Source organism: Lampris incognitus, chromosome 3 (assembly GCF_029633865.1).
Source record: "Lampris incognitus isolate fLamInc1 chromosome 3, fLamInc1.hap2, whole genome shotgun sequence".
Classification (NCBI taxonomy): Eukaryota; Metazoa; Chordata; class Actinopteri; order Lampriformes; family Lampridae; genus Lampris; species Lampris incognitus.
Genome location: NC_079213.1, coordinates 67392445 through 67420386, shown reverse-complemented (window position 1 = coordinate 67420386; position 27942 = coordinate 67392445). Strand labels below are relative to the sequence as shown.

At 46.2% G+C, this 27942-nt stretch overlaps 1 protein-coding gene across 1 annotated transcript in view; it reads right to left on the bottom strand.

Moving 5' to 3' along the window:
- Positions 1-1006: 1006 nt before the first annotated feature.
- The window catches only part of cachd1 (cache domain containing 1), a 165833-nt gene continuing 138897 nt past the window's right edge, over positions 1007-27942 (bottom strand). Inside the window, 18 exon segments of the mRNA XM_056276772.1 lie at positions 1007-1257; positions 8439-8540; positions 9574-9651; positions 10359-10520; positions 11829-11980; positions 13530-13646; positions 15304-15390; positions 15581-15741; positions 16204-16320; positions 17165-17264; positions 18638-18760; positions 19849-19959; positions 20244-20425; positions 22961-23053; positions 23055-23104; positions 24439-24607; positions 26740-26857; positions 27741-27864. Coding sequence (XP_056132747.1) covers positions 1007-1257; positions 8439-8540; positions 9574-9651; positions 10359-10520; positions 11829-11980; positions 13530-13646; positions 15304-15390; positions 15581-15741; positions 16204-16320; positions 17165-17264; positions 18638-18760; positions 19849-19959; positions 20244-20425; positions 22961-23053; positions 23055-23104; positions 24439-24607; positions 26740-26857; positions 27741-27864 — 2297 coding nt within the window.

Genomic DNA, 27942 nt, shown 5'->3' with positions numbered 1-27942 from the left:
AAATGTATGGACATTTATGGAGAAGTCCAGAAGTACTCCCAACCCTTTTTTGGTAAGGTCAGCGGCTTCCTCCTTTGGGTAAAGCTGGACATATTCGGAGCAAACCGATGCTGGTTGAGTGTTACAGTGTTTTTAAGGTGAAGAATACACGGCCATCTAATGTTAGAAAAAAAGAGAAAAGCTTCAGTGGTGTAAAACAGAGACGTTCACGGGTGTCCCGAACAGGCAGTGATCCAATTCCTCCCCCCACCTTCCCTTTAGCACAGCCGGGCAGAGTGAGGACCATGGAGGTTGGTATGGAGAGGTTTTGGGCTAAAGAGGAGGCTTCGCTGAGGATACAAGCCTGTGTGGAGGCCGCTAGTGGTCCATCATGGGCTCCAGGTTTCTCCATGCTAATTAGCTGCATCACGCTGCTCTACGGAGCCCTTTAAGCACTTGCTCTAAATAAAAACGTTATATCCGAGTATCGAGTCCTCACTTAAGGCATTCGAGTTCTCCATTGTGTTTATTCATTGTGTTAGTGGCAAAAATTGGTCCAAACTGTCTAATGTTTGTCCCAAAGGTTATGTGGTCTCATCACTTGTATCCCAACTTTGTTGCGGCCACTCTTAAAATAGCTGTACTCATGTTTACTGTCTTTTTTGGGGGGGGCTGCCAATTTTCAACTAGTGTACAACCGGCCTCACTAAACCAAAATCTGCACGAGGTCACATTGAACAAGGTGTAGGTGGAAGAAAGCGACACCATCCCGTTTAATGAGTACCCAAATTAAGTGGGTCAAAAGTTCAGTTCCTGATGGCTCAGTTGCGTCAGTTCGTGCGACAACGTGGGTTTGAGTTCATCGCTGTCATGCCGCCTCTCCTCCCCCCCCCTCTTCCATCCTATCACCTCCCCCACCGTGTGTGCTCCAGAAAAGCACAAATGCCTTCAAAAACAGGATTTGCTAAAAAAAAAAAAAAAAAGCTCCATCCCCGGGGAGAGGGTGCTGTATACGCCGCGCTGCCGATCAGCACTCCGCGTCCACGCTGTGCACCGTGACTGCGGCCTGTAGGTGGTGCGTGTGTGTGTGCAGCGGGTGGTGGTGTGTGTGGGTGTGACGGTAGGGGTGGAACTTGTGGCTGAGTAGCGCGGCCGTCTGCGGTGGCGTGTCCAGGTCCAGGTCGTCGTCGTGGTTCCCGACGTCGACGCCGGCGGAGAGAGGGTCGTTGTTGCCGGGCGGGTTCTCGCTGTCCTCCTGCGGGCTCATGGTGCTGTAGCCTGGAGGGGTTCGACACATGCGGTTATATCGTACTTGTGATGACACTGACTTACTACACAACACCTTAACCCTTTACTTTAATGCCAAGTCAAATTTGATCAAATTAAGCTCTCGCACAATATTCTTCCTTCGAAAGCCTTTCCTAATCAAGTGGCTACACGTGAATGATTGTTCAGAATGAAAAAATGGAAAATAAACAAACAAGTAAATAAAAAAGAAAATTAAAAACAGCAAATGCAAAAGTGTAACTTAACACTGATATGTACACCAGGTTGGCACAGGAGCGTAAATAAATAAGCAGACAATACAAATTCTGATGCAAATTGCACACGTGCCCACACACGAGTTCCTCAACACAACACACAGATATCTAGCCACGGTGCTAACACAATGTAGACAACGAGCGAGTGTGTGATGGGACTGCTTGCTGGCCAGACACAAAACTGGATCATAGCAGGTGTAGACGGGTCCACACTTAAGTCATCTGCACTGTTGGCGTTCGAGGCAGCTCAGCGTGGAACAACCCGCAGCCGAGAGACCAAGCACTTCTACAAAGTGTACAGCTACGCCACACGTAGGACAGGAAACAGCCGACACATGTGGCCCACATAACTTCATACCTCATGAAACACCCCAAACACACCCATAAACGATGTTACGGTACTGATGTGGTGGTGGTGGTGGGGGGGGGGGAAGCTGTTTCCTCTTAATTACTCGAGCCCTCATCTTCTTGGTTTTTTCATAAGTAACAGCAGCAGTTGTTGATGATGGAGTGTGTGTGTGTGTGTGGGGGGGGGTCCTCTTTTGCTCTCCCCGAGGTTTCTTCCAATTTTTCCCTCCCTGTTAAAGGGATTTTTTTTAGGGAGTTGTTCCTTATCTGACGCGAGGGTCTAAAGACAGGATGTTGTGTTGCCGTAAAGCCCCCCGATGCAAATTTGTAGTGTGTGATATTGGGCTACACAAATAAAGCTGACTCGATTTGTGCGTGTCTTAAGCATGGGTAGTTGTGCTGAACATTTCATATAATGATCTCACCAAAGTATACTAATACTTTGGTGAGAATATTAAGCATATAAATCACGTCAAGTCAATTTGTATAGCCCAATATCACAAATCTGCCTATGCAGACTCCATCTTTTTTTTCCTTCTGAATATTTGCAACGCCATGAGGCCGAACAGAGCTAGCAGCTAATTATCGTGTGTGTGTGTGTGTGTGTGTGGGATGGTCTTGACTCATATGAATCGCTCCACCTCGCCAAACATCCATCTCTCTCCTGTTCGCTCCAAACATCAAACCCGTGTTACAAACTCCTCTGATCGCTACGCGCTCAGCGTTCTCATCCCTCGGGGCTATTTTGATTTCGTATCATCACTATTCCGCAGAAACCTCAAACCTGTTGTCTTTTTGGGTTTCCGAGCATTGAAAAACAACACCTTCTCCTTCGGAAAGTTTCACAAACCCCAAAATGACGTCAAAAAATAAATTTAAGGCCGATCGAAATTATGAAACCGCTTCCATCTCATCGCTACTTGGGAGACGCAAAGCTGAAGGTTATTACATGGTGATTGCTTTAACTACCGGGGTGTTGATTCCAGTAATGTGCCCTTATGTAACCGAGGGTACTGGATGTCCCGTTGTGTGTTGTGATTCAGCTTTTGAGTACCGCATTGGTTTTGCGTTGGTTCTGCCAGTATTCATTCATTATCCGAACCGCTTATCCTGCTCTCAGGGTCGCGGGGATGCCGGAGCCTATCCCAGCAGTCATTGAGCGGCAGGCGGGGAGACACCCTGGACAGGCCGCCAGTCCATCACAGCCCCCCCACACACCCGGAGACAATTTAGTATGACTGATTCACCTGACCTACGTCTTTGGACTGTGGGAGGAAACCGGAGCACCCGGAGGAAACCCACGCAGACACGGGGAGAACATGCAAACTCCACACAGAGGACGACCCGGGATGACCCCCAAGGTTGGACTACCCTGGGGCTCGAACCCAGGACCTTCTCGCTGTGAGGCGACCGCGCTAACCCCTGTGCCACCGTGCCGCCATTCTGCCAGTATAGTATATCCAAGGCTCAGCGTTTTCGGTTTTTATTTTTCAAAGCCATCCAGCATGCCGAATTTCGCCACAAGAGGGCACTGTTACATAACCTCACACGAACAGGAACAACTTTTGGATTGGTGGAAACATAAAATCCGTGTGAAAATCAGTTTAAAAATCTGGGTATTTTTCGGTGAAAATCGGTAAAAACCGAAAACGTTGAGCCTTGAGTAGATCATAAAATACACGCTAATATAATTGACGGTACAATTTCCTATAATGTAATTGAAGGTGCAATTGGATGTCCTACATTTTACCTTGACGTGAATGAAAGCACCTATATATAACTCACCTCAGAAAGTCTGACAGTCTCAAGTTCACACCACTGCTACACAGTAATTAGTGTGGTTCGTTTCACTTAGCTCATACCAAGCTCACCGTTTCACCATTGGTTAACATCCAAAGTCATTCAAATAATTAGGAAATGAGGACAACACATTGTGTGTTAACAGTGAGATGTCCTTGTTGCTTTCAGCTTGCTAACTACTAGTTACAGTAGAAACTGAGTTTGGCTGAAGGGCAGAGTACAACCATAGCGTCACAAGTTGTGGGTTCGAATGGAAAGTGGCTAAATTCTGAGCGATGCTCCACCTTGCCTTGGTATTCAGTCTCCATCTCTTGGATTTCTACTGCAGTCAAAACATCCTCCTGTGAACCAACAGTGCACTGCATCACGCCATTTTCTTAATTTGGTTTGGACTTTCCTGGTCTGCACCATGGTCTGTCTCGGGCTTCAGCTGTGTTCAGGATGAGGAAGACATGGGGCTTGTTGATGTTTCAGCGCACAAGGACTCTAAACTTCGGTTCAGACTTTTTTTTAAATGGGATAAACCAGAAATAATTTGCACTAAGGGTCGAATGGAAGAGGAGCAAGTACCCCATTTTTTCACAAACATTTTGGACTTTTTTTTTCTTCTTCTTTTTTTTTGTGCAGCCAGTCCATAAGGCACTTTCCTATCTGTCAAAATGATCCGGACAAAAAATTTCAAGAAATTCTGCACCAAACTCTGTAGGGGTGTGCAAAGGCCTGAAATCTCTTGCCTGGATTTCCTGAGGATTAGCTGGTCTTTGGGACACAAAGAAAGAAATCTGTCAGGGAGAAGACAGATGAATGGGCTAGAGCAGCGGAAAAGACAAGGGACAAGATGCAGAGAGAAGGGGATGGATGGAGGGATGAAGGTATCCTGAGACTTCAAAGAAGAAGGGTGCCAATTTCAGCACAGTTTATACCCTTTCCCCGGAGCAAAACTCTTTCCTTCTTTGCAAGAGCCAATGTGTCAGATGGGGCCACAGTCATTGCATCCCTGTTGGCAATTTTCAGAACTGCATGAAGTGAGTAAAGTAATCCCTCCAGTAAAGTAAACCCTCCAGTCAAGAGCTGTGGAGCGATTGGGAGGACAAGGATGCTCTCGAGGCTCAAAAATATCTATTCCATTTCACATGCATTATGCAACAGCCTTTTGTGATGCGATCTGAAGTCTCCCGGAAAGATGAAAACAAAAACCTCAAGACATCAAACGACAAATGAGGGCTGGCCCGTTGACTGCTGCAAGACAAATTTGTGGGCATACCGACGTTTTCAGATGTTGACTTAACTACCACACTTTACATTAAAATGTAAATTTTGTTTAGGGCTGCAGTTTTAATTGGATGGTTCGGTCCAGAGTTGGGAGTATGGCGCCCTCTGTGTGGGAACAAGTGTCACTCGACCGCTGTTTTTCTACCGAGGACACATGATTGCTTTTAGATTACCTCATTTTGCTACGAGGGGCTGGCACAACGTGACAGTTAAAATGGTTTTAATGAGTTTAGCTTTTCAGTGAGCGCGCTCCGTCCTACTGTCAGCGGGCTAACTTTTAACCAAACTTTAGACATGGTGAGATCTCATGTGGGTGTTTCCGGTTAAAGGCGTGGAGAGCCAGACTCGCAGCTAGACTGCTGCTGGCTGCTACACAACCCTTTTGGTGCGTTTGGGTGTAGGTGTGTGTGTGTGCGTGTGAGTCATCGTGTTACACATGTTATGCTGCGATGCTCTGGCACACATGTGCGAGCGTTATGGCAGGCGCTACAGCAGGATGAGTGTGAGGACTCTGGTAGGAGGCAACTCTGCAAAGAGCAGCAACTTTGAAGCTGCAACTCTGCGCTGAATTCGTTTTCATCCTGAATGTGCCGACGCCCCTCTTCCCATTAGTTCAAATCACTGTCCGCTCCGTCCCTCTCCTCTTGCCCCTCCATTTCACTCTTTCCCCCCTCTATTTCATCATTTATCCTTTGTATCTCCATGTCCCTCTCCACTTATATCCCCTATTCTCAGTCACTGCTTTTCTTCCCTCTCATTATAAGTTACCTAACATGTGACTCACTCTTTCCTCCGCATGCTCCTCAGTCGTCCTCTGTCTTGTTCTCGCTACAAGTACATTATCAAATGCACCCTCTGTCATTATACAAGATAAGAGAGATGAAACAAAAACGCCACCATATCTTTTTTTTCCCTCCTTCTGGACCCCCCCCCCCTTTTTCCTCCCCAATTGTACTTGGCCAATTGCCCCACTCTTCCGAGCCACCCCGGTCGCTGCTCCACCCCCTCTGCTAATCCGGGGAGGGCTGCAGACTACCACATGCCTCCTCCGATACATGTGGAGTCGCCAGCCGCTTCTTTTCACCTGACAGTGAGGAGTTTCACCAGGGGGGACGTAGCGCGTGGGAGGATCACGCTATTCCCCCCCAGTTCCCCCTCCCCCACCGAACAGGCATCACCGATCGACCAGAGGAGGCGCTAGTGCAGTGACCAGGACACTTACCCACATACGGCTTCCCACCCACAGACACGGCCAATTGTGTCTGTAGGGACGCCCATGTAGGGACACGGGGATTCGAACCGGCGATCCCCGTGTTGGTAGGCAACGGAATAGACCGCCACGCTACCTGGACGCCCATGCCACGATAACTTAACCGAAGATATTCTATGGATTATCTGTTGACAAATCAGTTTATTTAGTTGACAGATCTGCACATATATATATTTTTTTTCTCTTCCCACATCATTATTTCCTTCTCAGATGCCTGCCATAACAAAAATGACAAAAAAAAAAACCAAAAAACCACAGAAACAACACAAAAAGTATGAAAACTGTCAATTAAAACTAAAGTCATCCAAGTATCGTCTTAACAGTGAATTTCTTTGTGTTTCCACTCCTCGTCTGACGCCCTCACTTGTTCATGCTCATCTCTGTCACAATGCCTGTCACACGGGATAGGACTCCACACATTTCCCTTTATCGAATCTTTTCTCCGCATCTCCTCAATTCTTCATGTTGTTCTCGCTCACATCTCGACATGACATCTGACTGAATGGTGCTTGTGTTAGTCTCTTTGTTTCATTTTAGCCCACTTTTCTTTCTTCTTTTCTTTTTTAACCATCCTTTCCTGCTGGTTGTCAGTTACACAACAAGTAACAGAGACACTCATTTCCAAGGAGCAGCTGATGCCACGTGGGCGATAACAGCCTGTGTGGGCGAAGCTGCCAGTCCACGCTGATCTAGTGTCAGTTTTTCAACTACACTCAACCAACGGACACCATTAACATTCAAGACGCAAACTACGATGCCCCGAAGCGAGAAAAACTGAGAAACCGAGGCTCTGATCTGTGATGCAATCAACACACAAAACTTGGATGTGAATCACCGCCTGTGAAACGGAGGCTTACTGCGCATTCAGAGAGGGGCTGTTTGAGATCCACAAGACTCTCGAATCACTGTCGTGCTAAAAGTAATGATGCAAAAATAAATAAATATGAATCGATTCAATATCGCCTCAACAACAATGAAAGTCCACTAAGATGTTTTTCAAGACCTTCTCAGTGATGATGAGCCAGCAAGCTTGTTCGTTGTTGTTTTTTATTTCTCCGAGTTGTTTGCGTTTTTTTATGGCTAGTGGTTGAGGGTCATTTGAAATGAAAAGTCAAAGTACTTTGGCTTCCATCTTTGCAAGGGATTTCTTCATGTGCAAAAATAGATGCTTAGAGGGAAAATTCAATGTTCTTCAACCGTATCTCCATCTATACAGTGTGCGGTGAGGACTTCATTGCTTCAGTCCACTACATTACTCATCACTACAGACTGCACATACACAAAACAATTGGTGAAATGTCCCTTTAACTTACTAGAACAACATGAATTCTGCTTTAGTGATGATTGCCCTTCTCCGGGTCAGGAGGGGGAGCAAGAAAAGCTCACTGATCCCTGGTTAGCGCTCAGAAATCGGCAATTAATCCAATCGCCAGCTAGTAGATAATATGGGTATTTTCTACACAACCACTATACGGGAAGCTGCAATCGGCGCTTACTATAATTTTATTTTGAGACCAGTTTTTGGCCAACCTTTGAACTGATAGATAGGACGTGCTCGGCATCCTCCTCATCACATTTTTTACATATATCTTATAAATCCGTATCCAATTTCAATCTTTTCTTGTCTCTTCTCCCGTGTATGTGAATGGTGTGATGTGAGTCTCCCCTGTATGCATGTGTAGTCTGTCCTCCTGGCAGGTCTACATGGTGGTGGTGGTCATGTGGCTCAGGTCCTGGGCTGTTCTGGTGGCATCTGACACTGCTTGGCATCCTCCTCATCATATTCTTCATACATCTTATAATTCCATTATAATTCTGTTATCCTCTTCCAATGTTGTATTGTGTAAATTGTGTAAACACAACATCCATTGCACATCCGTCTGTCTTGGGAGAGAGAGCCCTCCTCTGTTGCTCCCCCTCAGGTTTTCTCCTATTTTTTTTCCCTCCCTGTTAAAGGTTTTTTCTTAAGGGAGTTGTCCCTTATCTGATGCGAGGGACTAAGGACAGGATGTTATGTTGCTGTAAAGCCCCCTGAAGCAAATTTGTACTCTGTGATAATGGGCTACACAAAGAAAATTGACTTGACTTGACAGTGGAGATAAACAGGAAATGCAGGGTTCAGAAAGAAAACACGGTGTTCCTGAAAATCGCATCTCAATCTGTGTGCGTACACGGATGTGTGTGTGCTCGTGTGTAAACCTGTGTGCATCTGTGAGCATGTGTCTTACCATGGTCGCTTTCTGTCCCAGATCGCCCCCAGTACCTCCTCCTACGTTCGGGGCTGTGGGTGTGCCTCTCGATCACCGCAGCGATAAACCGAGTGTTGCTGACTAGAAGGGTTGAGAGGGGATGTAAACAAGTCAGGTCAAAGGTTTGCCGTGATACCTAAACACTGTCTAAAAATCCAACCACTGTCCAATAATGAGCCCCATGTGACCTGCTCGGGTTTGAATTACCATGTGTTGTTTCTGTTAATTATTAGCATGCCGACAGGGCTGACGGTTGTAACACAATGCAGGCCAGTTTCTCTGACCATGTTTACAGCAAGAATGACTGGAAAATTGGGTGCCTCTGTAGCCGAATGATTACAGCGCATACCACATGGCCACTTGGTTTGAACCATCGCTGGTTCGATTTCAGCCGGTGACCTATGTTGCAGGTCATATCTCTCTCTCTCTCCCATTTCCTGTCTGACTTTCACTGTAGCTGTCTAATAAAAAATGCTGGGAAAAATTTTTTACTGGAGTTTTTTTTCTTTTTTTGTATTTTTTTTTTACCCCCTTTCTTTTTTACCTCCCAATTGTACTTGGCCAAATACCCCACCCTACTGAGCTGTCCCGGTCGCTTGCTCCACCCCCTCTGCCGATCCGGGGAGGGCTGCAGACTACCATGTCCCCTCCGATACATGTGGAGTCGCCAGCCGCTCCTTTTCACCTGACAGTGAGGAGTCCCCCCCCCCCCAAACAGGCGCCCCGACCGACCAGAAGAGGCGCTGGTGCTGCAACCAGGACACACCCACATCCGGCTTCCCCCCAGCAGACACTGCCAATTGTGTCTGTAGGGATGCCCAACCAAGCCGGAGGTAACACGGGGATTCGAACCACCGTCCCCGCGTTGGTAGGCGACGGAATAGACTGCTACGCCACCCGGAGGCCCCAGAATAACTGAAAATTTAAATTAGCTACAATTCAACACTGATCCATATGACAGACTTGGACTCGAAAAAAAAGGGGGGGATTAATCAACTATTTCCCTGAACAGTAAAATACAACGACTTACATAAACACTTGACAGAATGTCAGGAACACGTATCTAAACTCTGACGCCTGTACTGCTGTCAATCATGCAGTCAACAGTACTTACTGATCCCCCTGTCCTCGTGGCTGTCTTCATCTCGCTCATCTCTTTCATTGTCCAGATTGGACATTCTCACTGACATTTCTGCACAAAAATGAACAGGAAGGGGGAAAACACACGAGGGCAAAATTAGACCCAGTAAGTGAAAATACTCGACAAAATATCAAGTACTACTAAGACTGAAGCAATGCTAAATTGTAGGAATGTCTTCGTAATAACATGGTGAGTAATTCCATGAACCTTTTCCTTCCTTAACTGGGTCCTGCTGCAGTGTTAAACCAGGTAGGATGAGATGGCGTGGGTATCCTTATGGGGATAACGGTTAATGCTAGACTCCATTAAGTTCTTTATACGCAGTTAATGGTGGGTGTACAAGGACCCATTAGCCACAAGATGGGTGGTTTTGTGTGTGTGTGTGTGTGTGAGTGTTTACATGCGTGTGCTTGCACAATTGTGCATATGTACCTGTTGAGCCTTTGCTTTTGTGAGAGTGTGAGTACCACTAGGTGATAAAGCGTAATTTTATCCCTTAAAAAACATTGTGCCTACTGAAAATATGGTTTTGACTAGGCCTTGCTAGACACTTGCTGTGCAAATGATTCTGGTTTTTCCACTAGCCCTGATAGGCGGCTTTATCTGCACTTGTTAAACCACGCGGAACCTCCGCCGAACCCCTGTAAAACCAGAATCCAGTGCAAATTATGACGTGGTTCAGTTGGTGGAAACAGTATTTGGCGGAGTGCGTGCGCATGCGTTTGTGTCCCGAGTGTGTCCATTCAACACACCCGTACCTTGAGCAGCCAGCGGTGACATGTGCTGATGCGAGCGCCTATGAATCTGGTGTCTGTAGGCATACACGGCCAGAACCAGCACCATGATACAGCCCATAATACCCCCTGCAACTGGACCCACTGGGGCACTTTTAATCATGTTCAGGGATGCCACCTCCTCATCTGGGTGAGAGTGAGAGAGAGAGAGAGAGCGAGGGGGGGAGAGAGAGAGGCACAGACAGAGACAGAGAGACAGGAGGACATAAGCAGGAGTTGTTAACACGTTACTACCAAACAGAAGGGGCTCAAATCCCGACTCATGGCACTACTTTGACTCTACTATTCTTCCTTTGCCTTTCTTTAGCAGGGGCAAAAATCTGATATCAACTTTGGAGGGGACAATTACATGAAATTTTCTCAAGCGCAATTCCTGAGGGGGGCACCAAAAGTAGTGCTGTAACACATAGCCTACGTTGTAATATGTTAAATGTATATTGAGGAACTATAATTACTACTACTGGATAATTGATAGGTAGTTAACTAAAGGGTTGTCCCAACTTGTTCAAATGTTTAAATCATTATTATACTACTACCACTACTAATAGTTATAGCAGCGTTCCTCATCAGTCCAGTATGTATGCGGGTATTTGTATTTACAACCAGCAATACCAAGAAAGGCCAGTAGGTGGCAATGGTACTGTACACTGTAAGGGTGCAGTTTTCGTAAATACAACAAGCGTGGTGTGATCTCATCTAAAAGAATCTCAATTGAGAAACGTCACAAAGTTGGTCTCAGTATTTGAGGGGAATATTGCTTCAGAAAAAGACATGGCGAACTGCCTCCTCATCTTTTGGCTGAGAAAATAAATAAATAAATAAATAAAATCAAAGCAACACCAGTCTCCGTAGTCTTTCCAAAATATTAGATTACTGTGATCTACAAGAAGATCTATTTCTATATTCTACCAGCGCCAACAATGTACCACAGAAACATTTTATGTGCAATTTTGTCTTTTTTTCTGCAAGTGAAATTGTCCACTACTTACAGAACATGTCTCATTTCCCCATAGCCAAAACAAAGAATGAAAAAGCCCTGAAATTGCTCAAAATACATGAACAGGGATAAACCATTTTTAACTACTGACAAGTTAACTTCTCGGAAATATGCAAGGCTCAGTGTTTTCGGTTTTTACCGATTTTCACCGAAAAATACCCAGATTTTTAAACTGATTTTCACCTGGATTTTTGTTTCCAGGGATCCAAAAGTTGTTCCTACAGATCCAAAAGTTGTTCCTGTTCGTGTGAGGTTATGTAACAGTGCCCTCTTGTGGCGAAATTCGGCATGCTGGACGGCTTTGAAAAATAAAAACTGAAGACACTGAGCCTTGGAAATATGCAAGCTCTAGAAAAATAGCTCAAGTTCAAAGTACCTTAATACATCAGGGATAGAAAAAGGCCAGTGAAACACCCTCATAAGCAGGGTCCACTCACCCAGGAGCCCCATGCTGTCCACGTAGGGGCTCTTGGCCCCAACAATGCCCCCAAAACACTCTTTCTGCAGGGCACAGTATGGCTTATCAAGATGGGTCTTACCATCACTGTCCACCATGCACCACTCACAGTCCAACACCCCAAAACAGTCGCTAAAAAAGGGACACAAAGTACATGGGTCAAAATAAAACTTTGCTAGGGCAAAAAAATAATAATAAAATAAATTGTTGCATGCACCCTGGCTGTTTGTGTGTACTTATTGATAGGTAGTTTTACGATTAACGTATGTATTTCTGGTAACTGCTTCTTAGTATTGTTCGCATACAACCCCATGTGTGTGTCTACCTGTTATTATGTAATTTTATAATCAAGAGATGAACCAAAAATGCATCCGCTTATCCCAATTGGAGTCGCAAGGAAGCTGGAGTCTATCCCAGCAGGCATTGGGCAGCAGGCGGGGAGACACCCTGGACAGGCTGCCAGTCCATCACAGGGCCGACACACATGCATTCACACCTAGGGACACTTTAGTATGGCCAATTCACCTGACCTACATGTCTTTGGACTGTGGGAGGAAACCGGAGCACCCGGAGGAAACCCACGCAGACACAGGGAGAACATGCAAACTCCACACAGAGGACGACCTGGGATGACCCCCAATGTTGGACAACCCAAGGGTTCGAACCCAGGGCCTTCTTGCTGTGAGGCGACCGCGCTAACCACTGCGCCACCCTCAATTGTAAGTCAGATTTGTAAAAAATAATTATGATTTTGACTGCCAAACTATCTAATGAATCCAGAAAAAAGACACTTCGCTTGGATTTAATGCACGCAGCACAGCTCATCCCGTGCCGGCTGCCATGCTGTGTCTGGAGCCCTTGAGAAATACTCCCTCTACCAGCTCATCTTTCTTCTAGTACACATGTACTTGCAAGTATGATGGCAGAAAATGCAAGGCCTGGTGGGGAGACCACCACTCCTCCCCATTTCACCATATCGCTTAGCAAGAAATTATAGCTATACATTAAACGGTGAGAGCAAGCAGAGGGATCGCGTTGTCTGAAGACTTTGTAGAACGATGTGTGTGGTTTGCCGAGCAAAGAACAGAGACGGCAGGCTCTGTCTTTTAAAACACACTCAAGAAAAAGCTTCCTCCCCCTCTCCAACAAGCACCCTGACTGCTTCTTGCCAAGACAAACTTTGATTTTTCAGTAAAATCCTTCACAGAAAAATAGCAAACAGCTCTGTACGTCATGAGCATTTTGAAATGGTAGAATGTTCTAGAGGTTGTGTTGTGTTAAGATTCTCCATTTTGACCAATTTAAGCAGACGTGCTGCAGTCGGACTCGGGTGAAACCAACAAGCCACCCTCTGACTTGTTGGTTTCTTTTGTGTTTTCCATGATTTTGATGAAAAAAAAATGCTGTCTGTGAGTAACCACTGATAATTTTGTAAAAAAGCACAGCAATGTCTGCTGACTTTTGCCTTTCTTTAGGCTACTCATAACTGGTGACCTTCAATTTGACCCATTTATGCAGAATCAAAACCCGCTGGCATTCTACGGGGGAAAAAGTCAGAAAAAAAGTCTTAAAGCACGCAGTTTTACTGAATGTACACATTTTCTCTTAGCATATGACTCTGTGCGTCTCTTCTTGCTGCTACACAACTCTGTGTGTGCTTGTTTTGGGGTATGTGCAGTACCTGCTGGTGTATCTTTGGCTACAGCGGGTGTTGATACACTGAGGCAGACTGTCATGAAGACCTGGATCAATAACGTTCAGACTGACTGGCTCCTGATGCACCTCACAGCTTGGGTTCCTGTGAGCACACACAATAAAAATAATAGGAGTTTTTACACAGAAAGCCCACAATGATGGCGTAATGAAGACTCGTCTCCAGGCCGGATTTGTTTTTGTTTTTTTTATAATTGCGCCCCGGTGTGTGATTTTACGTAACATGCCAGCTTTCCGGGAGCAGAGGCATCATGATGTGTAACAGCACAACAGCGTCGGCTGTCCCGTCCCCCTCCTGCTGGCTGTCCCTTTTAGACGAATGTCAACTCGGCTTTGTGACTACCTCCACTACCGGCTTAACGCCGGCACAACAATGACCCCCACACTCCAGCTTTGTACCTTTTTTTGAGGGGGGGGATTTCCCCCTCTTTTTCCTCCCCAATTGTACCCGGCCAGTTACCCCACTCTTCCGAGCCGTCCCGGCTGCTGCTCCACCCCCTCTGCCAATCCAGGGAGGGCGGCAGGCTACCACATGCCTCCTCCGATACATGTGGAGTTGCCAGCCGCTCCTTTTCACCTGACAGTGAGGAGCTTTGCCAGGGGGACGTAGTGCGTGGGAGGATCACGCTACCCCCCCCCCCCCCAGAACAGGCGCCCCGACCGACCAGAGGAGGCACTAGTGCAGCGACCAGGACACATACCCACATCCGGCTTCCCTCCTGCAGACGCGGCCAATTGTTCTTGTAGAGACGCCCGACCAAGCCGGAGGTAACACGGGGATTCGAACTGGAGGTCCCCGTGTTGGTAGGCAACGGAATAGACCGCCACGCTACCCAGACGCCTGTCTTTGTACCTTTTACACAGAACGGCGAGGCTGCTTAATGGCTCAACATTTCCACCTTGAAAAGGCTGTGTAAAAAGCACAACAGACTAAATACACCACACAAGTGCTTTAAGAAAAACACACAAAAAAAACCCAACAGCAACAACACAGAATCCAACACAATTCATCTACATACATTGGTGCTCAAAATAAAACAAAAAAAAATATCGTCATTTATCATTCAATGTCATCTTAACATCTCATAATGAAAGAAATGTAAAACCGACCTTTGAAAGGCTACGAAGGACAAAAGTAACAGACTGATGTATGAAAAAAAAAGAAGACAAAAACAAGCACAAAAGACCAAACACAAGCAGAGTAAGCACAGGACAGACAGATGGCAGATAAAGACAGCGAGAGTGTGTGTCTGTGTTGAGAGTGTGTGTCTGTGTTGTGTGTGTGTGTGGGGGGGGTACACAGAAAATTTATATTTATGTTCAGGCAGTAGCATGCTGGGTGAGTCACACATCAGCAACATTTCTTGTGTATCCTTGCAGGACTACCACACTGCTGCGGGGTCAGCTGGTGAAACACTCAGCTGACAGGCGACATGGGTGCTGTGTGTTAGTACGTTTTGTGTTTGCGAGTACGAAAGTGAGAATGAGAGTAATTGGTGTGACTGATTAAAAGCCTGTATGCGTTTTTGACTCCAGGAGAGTGTATGTGCGGTTAGGGTGAGGGCCTGCTGCCACTCATCTTCTGAGGTGTATGGGGGGGTTTTGTGACTTGGTAAGAATAGGTGCAGCCAATGTTTTCTACATGCATAATGGCCAGAGACAGGAACACCACACTCACTGTCGCCCTCTCTCGTTTCGTCTCCATCTGACACAGACACAAGGTTTGGATATGTTACACTCACCTGTTCTCGGCATTGGTGAGGTTGCCAGTACACTCGTTGACCTCTAGGGGGCACTCACACGGGCACTCGCACTCATTCTGCTCCATTCTAACCACACATTAAACAGAGGTTATTGCACATTGTCTGGCCAATTTTCCATTTGGCTTTAACGTTATCTGAACGACAGCAGGCAGGCAGCTCTTGATGGGTCAGTGACACCGACTGAGGTTTCTCTCACACACACACACACACACACACACACACACACGCGCACGCGCGCGCGCGCAAACACACACACCTGTGGCAGTTGAGACAGAGTCGGTCTACGGTGCTGCAGGCACAGAAGGCCAGAGAGTCACAGGTCTCGTTGACAATGCCGGCAAATGCGTTGGTACCGGGGATACGGGTGAGACGGTACTTTGAACAGTGGCTGCCATGCACCAGGTTGGTCAGGTCACCCTGAGAGCGGGAGCGGAAGATGGAGAGGGAGCGAGCCAGGGGCAGTGACATAGGGAGATAATTTCATAAACCAACAGAGATAAAGACCGGTAGTGACACAGGGAGATAACTTCATAACCCAACAGAGATAAAGACCGAAGGGGTTATTCCCATTTGCAGAAGTGTGCAGGTTGAACAACTGTGTAGCTGCAACACTGTAAAAAGCCACAGGGTGGCACCATTGCACCGTCAGTTACTGATAAGTTTGTGCTAAAAGCCTTGACAAGTTGATGACTTAGTACTACGTAGGTCTGCCAACTATTATTCTATCTCCAAATAGCTGGCTATTATCCTTATTCCAAGTCTATTAATCTTTCATCCATTTGTCAATCCATCTATCCCTTTGATCAACATCCACCTGTCTGTCTGTCTGTCTACCCTGCTATCAATGCCCATCAGCATCTCTACCCATCCGTGACTCACCACTATGCTGGTATTAAACTTGTAGAAGCGCTGCACCGTGCGGTCGCTGAAGCTGTTGCACAGGTTCTTTTTGACAAAGTTGGGATGGTTCAGGATGTCATTGGCCACCAGTGGCTCCTACAAACATAAAGATGGAGGAGCACAGAGACAGGAATGAAAAAAAGATGGAAAAAGGGCGGGGGTAGAGCAAGAGGTATAACCGAGACGTCTGACTGAGAAACTGCTGTGTAGCGTTTGGGTGTGTTTATGAGTGTGCATGTCCCCCGGGCTTACGGGGGACGTGTTGCAGAGAAAACAAACATTACTCCATCTTGTTAGCTTATGTGTTTAATTGTGTTTCCCTGTTTGTTGCCCTGCACTCATCCACCCAAACCCCCCTCATAAAATCTGCCATTTCATTTGTTTGTTTATCATTGCCATGTGATATTTCACCAACTACCGCTGTGACTACGCCAGAACCAGGCTTATGGTGGGATGCAATAACGATTAAGGTCCTTTAAGTAGGTTTTCTAGGAATAAAGGTTGTTTTTTTGTGTCTCACACAGAATTGGATTTAATTATTACCAACAGGGTGTGTGGGGTGCTGGATCATTTATGGAAAATATTTGAATTACCGCTTTATGTTTGTTTATAGGTTTGTCTGAGTATACCCATGTTTTTGGGAGACAAGAGAGTGGCAGAGAGACATGGCGACTCAGAGAGAGAGAGAGACAGAGAGAGAGAGAGACAGAGAGAGAGAGAGAGACAGACAGACAGAGAGACACAGCAAGACAGACAGAGACAGACAGAGAGAGAGAGAGCGAGACAGAGCGAGACAGAGAGAGACAGAGCAAGACAGAGAGACAGTGAGAGAGAGAAACTGAACACACAAGTGTTTTTGTGTGCATGTAGGGTTGTGCTGTGTGTGTGTGTGTGTGTGCATACGTGCATTTGTGTAAAAGTATACACCAGGGTCTCCAACCTTGTGGGTGATGTGTTGTTGCTCTGCAGGGGCATGACCTTTGGGGTCAATAAGTGTGGGGTGAGCCACCAGGTACCCTCTGTCCTCCATTATGAAGCACCTAGAACACACACACACACATACACACACACACACACACACACACACACACACACACACACACACACACACACACACACACACACACACACACACACAGAGCAGATCAATGATTAGCTGGGCAGGTGGACTATTAAACACTATAATTTGTAACCATTATAACATTTACTTTGGCTTTCCTCTTTAGGTACGATTTCCATCCCAGCCCTCAACATCCCATACCCCAAACAAAAACACACACACACACACACACACACACACACACACACACACACACCAATTCATCCATATTCCCCCAAAAAACTCTCCATTCTACTTCCCATTTTACTCACTAAAGATTTCTGACAAGCAGTCCTGAAATACCTGCTCCCATCTACTTCCCCACTCTCCCTTAAGCCTTATGTCGAATACTGCTCCATTCTACTGCCTCAACTCCCCCCAGCCTTCTGCCAAATACTTCTCTAATCTACATCACCCCCCCCCAGTTCCCTGCCAAATACTGTTTCTTTCACCCCCCCCCCCTTGCCCCTTAGGCTAATCCTGTTTAATATGGCCCATGAACACCAACAGCAAGAGAAAAGAACTGACGGGGAAAGGAAGAGTGGGTGGGTGGGGTAGGGGGTGGGTTGGGGTCTGGGCAAGAAGAGATGGAAAAGAGGAGTGCAACAGAAAAGAATGTGGGGAAATGAAAAGAGGGAAAAAGATGAGACGGAGGTAAACAGCAACAGCCAAGTCTCTGCTGGGGTGTGCGTGTACGCTGTAGATATCATCAGCCCATCTCCTCTGTCTTGCTCACTCACTTCATATCTGTCTTCTACTTCGCCCCCTCCTTCTGCTTATAACCCCCCCCCCCAAACCACACACACACACACACACACAACCCTCCCCCTCCTCTTTTCTTCCTAACCTCTATCCTTGAGCAGAGTGCATCTTTACTTGGGCCATGTGAGATGGACTCCACCCACACTATGACTAGATGAAGAGTTAAAAAAGTAAAAATAGAAAAACTTCCAACATCAACACTGCAAAAAATGAAATGCAAAAAGTGAAAATATCTTGTATTTGGTACAATAAGTCCCATATTGAGTAGAATTATCTTGAATTATCTTATTCCACTGGCAGATAATTTTGCTTATTTCAAGTTTTTTTTTCCTTCTCCTTACTGTGGTCAGTTTAAAATGTTTTAAATTGACCAAATACAAGATATTTTCACTTGTTAAGATTTCATTTTTTGCAGGGAAGTCATTACATCTTAAGGATGACTACAAACCACTCCACAGTTTTGAAAACAGTATGCTAACATGTACTCGTTCAAATACCACCTTAACACGTGTGTAGTAGTAGTTTTAGAGCAGAGGTGAGAAGAGCTCTTACCTGATCTTATTGCCTCTGTCTTGGTTGCATATAGGCAGCAGGTCCAGCAACACCTTGTAGAAGTAGCGCAGAGTGAAGTCTATACCCATCACTGCTACAGCATAACCAGAGGCCATCTGGGAGCTGGAGACGGGGGAGGAGGAGGGATGGAGAGAGGCCAGGAGAGAGAAGCCGCAATATAAAAATTAGAAAATAAAAAATAATTAGAACATATGTTAAAGAGAAAAATAGTGAGTTTTTGTTTAACAACATATAAAATGATGTACTAATAACACTACAGGTCTAGGCCCTGACTACAGGTCTAGGCCCTGTAGGCTAGCTACACACAAGCACGCGCACACGCACACGCACAATTAAGAGTTTTTGTTTATGCCAGATGCCTAACTTGAAATAGTGCACAAAACAAAAAAAACCTTATATAACAATCTGACCAAAACACTGATACACTGCTCTCAGTGTGTGTAGCATATTTCTACAGCCCATAAAAGAAAGATTTTGTTCATTCCACTGCTGTGAACTTTACAACAAATGAGGCTGTGTTGTGAACGCTTGTGCAATGCATTTTAAGTTTATTGAGCCGGAAATGGTGATAACATGTCCACTTTAATCTCCAGCCCCACACTGCCCCCTGTTATCAGCCACACAAGGCGGTTTAGACAGTTACTCGCAGCAGAAATCATGCCTTTAATAACCGCACACGAATAACAGAGCGTCCCTCTATGGGCTGGTTTATATAGCACACAGCTGACCCCTGTAGGAGGTTAATTATCTCTCCCTTACCAGCACCCTCATGGGGGTGGGGGCTGGGGGGTCAGAGGTCAGTGTCAGCTATAGAACAGTGCTCCTGGAGCAAGTAGGGTTTTAGCATCTTGCTCAAGGACACTTCAGCTGGTGCCTGCTGCCTCGGAGCAACCAACGGCAGAGGCTTACTCCAGCTCGGTGTGCTGCTCTCCTCCATCCCTCCTCGCATTACTTTCTGACTTGACTGGTAATGTTGGGTTGACTGAAGTGGCCCCCCAAGTGAGAGCATAGCTTGCAGAAAATGAAGGCTTGGCTCACTCAACTCTGCTCACGACCGCTATCAAATGACCAGGTTCATTAACTTTATGCAGCTTCCTCTACCTTTAATGGCTGTACTTGATCTTGTGAGAGCCAATAACTCTGGATTTGTTTAAAAAATAATAATAATAATAATTTATAAGTATTCATACCTGGAGGCATGGATGGTGTGACTGATAGTGACCACGTAGCCCGCCCCTCCCACATCCAGGTAGGGCCCAGTAAAGGTGATGAGGCCAGGGTTAGCAACCGCATGCTGGTACCTGTACCACAAAACACCACCACAGGGTGGACACACACACACACACACACACACACACACACACACACACACACACACACACAGTCACTTTAGGAGTTTGATGCTTTTCTTTGTAAGCAGCACAACTGTTCCCCACAGAAAACAAAGAAAACCTGAAAACACACACACACACACACACACACACACACACACACACACACACACACACACACACACACACACACACACACACGTTTGTCCTCCCACTCATTTACCCCCAGTTCCACCGTCTGAAGTGAACCTCACCATTGTCTGCGGGTCGGGTCGAATGCTTTGTCCATCAATGAGCCCGGGTAAATCCGGAGCACCCCATTGGGTGTTGCTATGTAACGCCGCACAATGTAGCAGTTGAGGCTACTCATTTCCATTAGTGTCATCCACTCATCCGTGACGTGACTGGTCGCCATAACCTCATTCCTGACAGAGGACTGGAGAGGGGGCAGGACAGAGGAGGGAGCAAGGAGAGAGGTGGGATGAGGAGGATAGAAAGGAAGGAGATGGGGTTTATATGCAGGGACCAAGTTAAGAACATTTTGAAATCAATTTCAAGATGTTTTCAACATGAGATTATTACAGTCTCCTTATACCAACCACATGAACAACCTGAAAAGTTTCCACAAAAAAAAAAAAAAAAAAAAAAGACTCACAGACACAAGGGTGGGAAGAAAAGAGATGGATGACAAAGCAGAAAAACCCCAATGACAAGAAAATTCTATCAATTCAAACAGGCCTGGCTCCACCACTATTCACCTAACTGCCCTGCTCCACACTTACACCTCGTTTGGACTGAGGATAACAAGGTGGAAATAGTAATAAATCACTTTTTGAGATCAATTAATGAGAGAGAGAGAGAGAGAGAGAGAGAGAGAGAGAGAGAGAGAGAGAGAGAGAGAGAGAGACAGAGAGAGACAGAGAGAGAAAACACATCCCTGAACCATTTTCACAACGGCTAAGCAGTTTGAAAGGGGTGATGAGGTCACTGGAGGGGGCCTTTAAGACTAATCTGGGAAGCAACGCAGAGACTGAGGCTTAGAGTTGAAGCTCTATAAACCCCCCTGCCAGTCATAGAGAGAGAGAGGTGAAAAGGAATGCATAAAGACTGCCAAAACCACACGGGGGGGGGGGGGGGGGTCTCTCCTTAAAGGGAAACAATCGCGATCTTCAATGTTTTATTATATATATATATACATATATATATAATATATATGTATATATATATATATATATATACGGGCGGCACGGTGAGGCAGCGGTTAGCGCGGTCGCCTCACAGCAAGGAGGTCCTGGGTTCGAGCCCCATGTTCCAACCTTGGGGGTCGTCCCGGGTCGTCCTCTGCGTGGAGTTTGAATGTTCTCCCCGTGTCTGTGTGGGTTTCTGCCGGGTGCTCCAGTTTCCTCCCACAGTCCAAAGATATGTAGGTCAGGTGAATCGGCCGTACTAAATTGCCCCTAGGTATGAATGTGTGTGTGTGTGTGTGTGTTTGTGTGTGTGTGTGTGTGTGTGTGTGTGTGTGTGTGTGTGTGTGTGTGTGTGTGTGTGTGTGTGTGTGTGTGTGAGTGTGTGTGTGTGTGTATGTCAGCCCTGTGTGATGGTCTGGCAGCCTGTCCAGGGTGTCTCCCTGCCTGCCGCTCAATGACTGCTGGGATAGGCTCCAGCATCCCCACGACCCTGAGAGCAGGATAAGCAGTTCGGATATTGGATATACACACACACACACACACACACACACACACACACACACACACACACACACACACACACACATATACACATACACAAAGAGTCTTAGTAAGGTGCTGGTCCACCACGAGCCTCCAGAACAGCTTCAATGCTCCTTGTCATAGATTCTACGAGTCTCTGAACTCTGCGGGAGGGATGAACACCATTCTTCCAAAACATATTCCCTCATTTGGTGTTTTGATGGTGGTGGTGGTAGAGAGCGCTGTCTAACACGTTGGTTCAAAATCTCCCATAGGTGTCAACTGGATTGAGATCTGGTGACTGTGAAGCCCATAGCAGATGATTTACATCATTTTCATCGTCATCAAACCACTCAGTGACCCCTCGTGCCCTGTGGATGGGGGCTTTGTCATCCTGGAAGAGGACCACTCCCATCAGGATAGAGATGTCTCATCACAGGATAAAGGTGATCACTCAGAATACTTTGTATTGATTTGCAGTGACCCTTCCCTATGAGGGGACAAGTGGACCCAAACCATGCCAGGAAAATGCCCCCCACAGCATAACAGAGCCCCTCACTGTACCATTCAGGTTTATCCTTTTATTTGTTACGTCGTGGGATAACACTCCATTAGAAGCTGTAATACTGAGCAGTCTTCTGTGTGTTTATGATCCCCCGCCAAACTTGTGTCCACGATGACATCACTGGTGGACAATCCCTGAATACAAAAACCTACATCCTGGTTAAGGCTGAACTGTATAAGAAAATGTGTACAACAATGCTACATTATACAGCTGTATGTAGCGCTGTTATCCACATGTTCGTGTAGTTCTGCATCTAGCGTTGTGATTCACTTTCTTCTGCAATGCAGCCGATCGGCAAATCAGGAAGTACGTTTTCACATTCACGGATTGCTCACCAAGACGTCAAAACGTTGAAAATTGTGACTGTTTCCCTACTGAGATGTCAGGCTTAGATTCGATGAAAAAAGATTGCATGTATAGGTTTAACAGTAGCAGTACCAAGGTTAAGAATGCCGGTCTTTTCTACAAACAAGAGAAATAACATGTTGTCCAAAATCCATACAATGAAAAATGAAACTTATAATGTGAAGTGAGACTTAGACCCCAGGGTTGGCTGTAGGGCACATTTATTATTAAATCGACAAAGTAGCACAACAGAATGTGCAGTATGTGCTTGGATGTGTGTGTACATTAAGGGTGGGGATAACTATGAGATCACTTGTGTTGCCCAGTGTGAGTTGCCCCTGAGTTTGTGTACCTTGAGGCCAGGGTTGGCTATGAGCCTGGTGTTGTCACTTAGGTAGGCCGTGTAGTGCTCCACCATCCGCTTTGTCTCTGGCTGACTGAGGTGGTTCGTATGGAGAGGAGAAACTACCTGCTGCCAACATCACTGTGGGAGACTCTGAGAGACAGAGAGAGAGAGAGAGAGAGAGAGAGAGAGAGAGAGAGAGAGAGAGAGAGAGAGAGAGAGAGAGAGAGAGAGAGAGAGAGAGAGACAGGGAGACAGGCAGAGAGAGAGAGAGAGAGGAGAGAGAGAGAGAGAGAGAGAGAGAGAGAGAGAGAGAGAGAGAGAGAGAGAGAGAGAGAATTAAAGAGGTAAACGAGCTAAGTCAGTGTGACACTAATGAAGGCTTCAGGACTGCCTGATATTAAAAAAAATGTTTTAAATCCTGGTCCTCAAGACAGGGGTTCCCAATCTTTTTCCTGCCGTGACCCACCTGTGGAGATAGACTTAGACTGCTTTATTGGTCATTGCCTTATATGCATGTCTCATACATACAAGGGAATGAAATTACGTTTCACAAGGACCTCCGTGCCACATAAAATCAAATAACACAATAAATATTAAAAACAAAAAGTGCACTAAAACCAAGATATTTCTTGGCCCGGGACCCATCAAATATTTTGTGCAGTAAAATAAGTGAAAAATTCTCATTAACTGTCAAGAAGTGAGAAAATCAACAACCCTGTCTATATTGTTCATAACTGCAGTATTCCCCTTTTCAGTCTTCAATATGAAACAGGCAGGGGGGGGGGCTTTCTCCCCAATTGTACTTGGCCAATTACCCCACTCTTCCGAGCTGTCCCGGTCGCTGCTCCACCCCCTCTGCCAATCCGAGGAGGGCTGCAGACTACCACATGCCTCCTCTGGTACATGTGGAGTCACCAGCTGCTTCTTTTCACCTGACAGTGAGGAGTTTCGCCAGGGGGACGTAGCGCGTGGGAGGAACACGCTATTCCCCCTCCCCCCCCTGAACAGGCGCCCCGACCGACCAGAGGAGATGCTAGACACATACCCTCATCCGGCTTCCCACCTGCAGACATGGCCAATTGTGTCTGTCGGAATGCCCGACCAAGCCGGAGGTAACAAGGGGATTCGAACCGGCGATCCCCGTGTTGGTAGGCAACAGAATAGACTGCCACACCACCCGGATGCAACACTAAACATTATTTTAGTCATGTTTCAGACTACAATTAAATCATTGCATACTCCGCATTGACTCAAAGTATAAATGTTCATTTCTTTTATTATTTGAATAACAAACATGTCCTATCACAAAAGATGTCTCCACACAAAATGTGTATATTGTGGACATCCCATGACCCACCTGTCCCAACCCATAGCTTGAAAACCACTGCACTAGTCGTCCTTGACTTACTGATAGCATAAAAAACAGTAAATATTAATCCTAAAAAGAAGAAACTGTGACTGTGTCATCTTTATAAATTCCTTACCGACAGTGGCGAGCTGCTTAAAGTGCAGACAGGAGCTGGGCTGGCCCAGCAGGTCCAAGCGGTGGTAGAGTAACTTGGAGCTGGGAGCAGTGTTCAGGTTCTTCAGCTGCTTCACTGGGATCTCAGGCTGCACGTACACGATGCACAAGATGAACGACGTGTCCTGCACCTAGAAGACACCAGGGGGAGGAAGGGGTCCAATATGTATTTCAGGCTAAAGGCTTATCAGATGCACGGAGGAGAGGGTCCACCATGGGTTCCACTCACGCTCCGGAGAACACAACGTCTGTTATGTACTGCCGGTGCTCTTTCTTCTCACAGACCGACATCACACCTTAACAAAATACCTCCACGATATACTGTCGGTCTGTAAGGAGAAAGATCATCGGTACGAAATGACAGATGTTGTATTCTGTTGTGGATGGTTAACAACTTTTTGGCGCCATGTGTTGTTGCTTGCAATATTTTTTGTTAGCCGACTCCATTTGCTGCTCTTCGTTCTTCTTCGACAAGCGGCCAGATCTCCGAACACAGGACTCGCTGACCAGGCTAATGTTCACCATTACCACTGAGCAAGTCTGACGTACCATCTTGTGTCCAAAAGAAGGAAAAGTCCCTGTAACAGTGGGACACTGAAACATATAGCAATGGACAGCCTTCACCCCCAAAGTCTAAAAGTGACCATACCGCAGTAGTTGGACTGAAAACTGTATTTCATAGCCAACCTATGACGACTGCCATTATGTGCCGGACAGAATTTGGTGTATATAATGAAATGAATCACGCAAACACAGACCGAAGACATAATATTCTTCATTTCCTTTAACATTTTACAGACATTCCAACTTTTTTTTTTAGCTTTGGTCAGAAGCATAGCATTTAAATAAATGAGCTTTTCATGAATCAGTCCGGTTTAGCGTTAACATGCCTGATATAAGACAGAAGGTCTCTTCTCCACTCAAGCTTTCTAGGTAAATTTAACATCTCCCTGACTCCGGAAAATAGATTTTGAAAAAGGCTGGAACGTCTGCCAAAGTCACAGCAAAGATGAAGTGTTAGCATATGTGCAAAATGTCAAAAGCTTAAAAAAAAAATGTCAAAAATGAAATGCCTAAATCAAGCATGATATTTTCTACTCTGCCAAAAATCAAAATGTCAAAAAAGCCAAAATGTGGCATGACGTTTTTGCCATGTGTTACTAAAATACGACACTTTGTGTCTGGGAGTAGAGCCAATAGGGAGGACGGCCCGTTTCAGGGCTGGAACAAACTGGTTTAATTACACTGACTGACTTCAGGTATCAGGGGAGGGTGCAGTGAAGGAGCGACGGAAAGGCGAGACTAGAGAAAAGACAGCAATAGAGAGTAGCATGGTCCAGCAGTAAGCATGGCCAGATGGCCCACAACCAGTGCAGAGGTCACATGACACCTATAAACTAGTTCACTGGCCTAACTAGGCTCAAGCCTATTATGTATAAAGGGGTCATTATTTGTGAAAAAGTGTAAGTACCAAAACTGAAAATATTCCTTAGGCGCACCCTCCCAGATTACAGTTAAATTCCAGTTTTTAACTTCCACCTTCCCGTTTTACAAAAAGTATATTATTACATGTGTGTTCTGTCACCAAAACACAGCATCTTACTGCATGTAACCCCTGTGGTTTTCTCATTTTGTGTGCATGTGTGTGTACATGTTGAACAGTTGATACTGGTATTGCTTCTTTCTTCTTTTTTTTTGGACCCCCCCCCCTTTTTTCTCCCCAATTGTACTTGGCCAATTACCCCACTCTTCCGAGCCGTCCCGGTCACTGCTCCACCCCCTCTATCGATCCGGGGAAGGCTGCAGATTACCACATGTCTCCTCCTATACACGTGGAGTCTCCAGCTGCTTCTTTTCACCTGACAGCGAGGAGCTTCCCCAGGGGGACGTAGCACGTGGGAGGATCACGCCATTCCCCCCATCCCCCCCCCTCAAACAGGCGCCCTGACCGACAAGAGGGGGAGCTACTGCAGCGACCAGGACACATACCCACATCTGGCTTCCCACCCGCAGATGGCCAATTGTGTCTGTAAGGATGCCCGACCAAGCCGGAGGTAACATGGGGATTCGAACCCGGTATCCCCAGGGTGGGAGGGAATGGAATAGACTGCCATGCCACCCGGACGCCCCTGTTATTGCTTTGTTATTGTAAACCCGTTGGATTCTACTGAAGCCAAAACGAGGACAAAGTTCAAAACAAGACTATGAAATTGACTACTAGCCAAAACAAAATTCACAAACCGACGAGTCTCCCGTTACATACCAGTTTCCAAGCATAGCTGACATTGTATGCGTCTTTGTTGGGGTCTCTGAGTCGGTTGGTGTGCCAGGACAGAGAAGAATTGACTGGCACAGTGATGACTTGGCTGCCCAGAGGGAGACTGAAAAAAAAACACAACACAACACAGACCACATTAAGCGTCACATCACACACAACAAATATCAAATGCTGGGGCACTCTTGCTTAAAATGTTGTAGTGCTGGTGGTTGGAGGTACTTCTGGTTTTAGGACCTGTTTAAGACCCGGCATCTCATATCCAGATATATCCAGATTGTGTCTGGGACAAGTTTAGTTTATTTTGAATGGACTCATCACATCAGAGGAAGAAATGGCAACTTGATGTCGTTGTTGCTTCATTCACAGGTATCTGTTGCTGCAAATGTTTTTGGTAGCTGACTTACAGATTTGATGGCGACAATGGCACACAAAGGTATACATATTTCTGCTAATGCAGTTGATGAATGTGGCGAGTCCCAAGTGGTTAAGTAATGCATGCGTGTTCACACTGCATTTCTGATGTGGACACATACACCTCTGACTACATCCGCACACGGTATGGGATTCTAATCCAGTCTTCACCTGGGGGATGTAGCGCGTGGGAGGATCACGCTATTCCCCCCCAGTTCCCCCTACCTCACCCAAACAGATGCCCTGACGGACCAGAGGAGGCGCTAGTGCAGCAACAAGGACACACACCCACATCCGGCTTCCCACCCACAGACACAGCTAATTGTGCCTGTAGGGATGCCAAACCAAGCCGGAGGTAACATGGGGATTCAAACCGGCGACCCCCCATGCTGGTAAGTAACGGAATAGGCCGCTACGCTACCCGGACGCCCCCCCCACCTGACACATTTTAATGGCAGGTAAATGAACAGCCTGTGAAAACAAAGTCACCCCGATAAAACTGTTTTTTAAAGTTCAGTCCTTCGTTTTGTTTTGTTTCCTATTCTGCTAAAGCCATCCCCCTCCTCCCTCCTCACCTGAGAATGTTCTGCCTAACTGCAGGGAATCCTGGGATGTTCTCATAGTGGATGATGTCTGTGTGCAGAGGAGGATCTGTCATCAAATAAGGCCGTGTCAACGATGGGTGCATCAGGGTGTAACCTGGAAAACCAAACAACCAACATATCAACAACGGAAATGTGAGTTGATGTCCACACGCTTCCATGCAAAAAACAACAA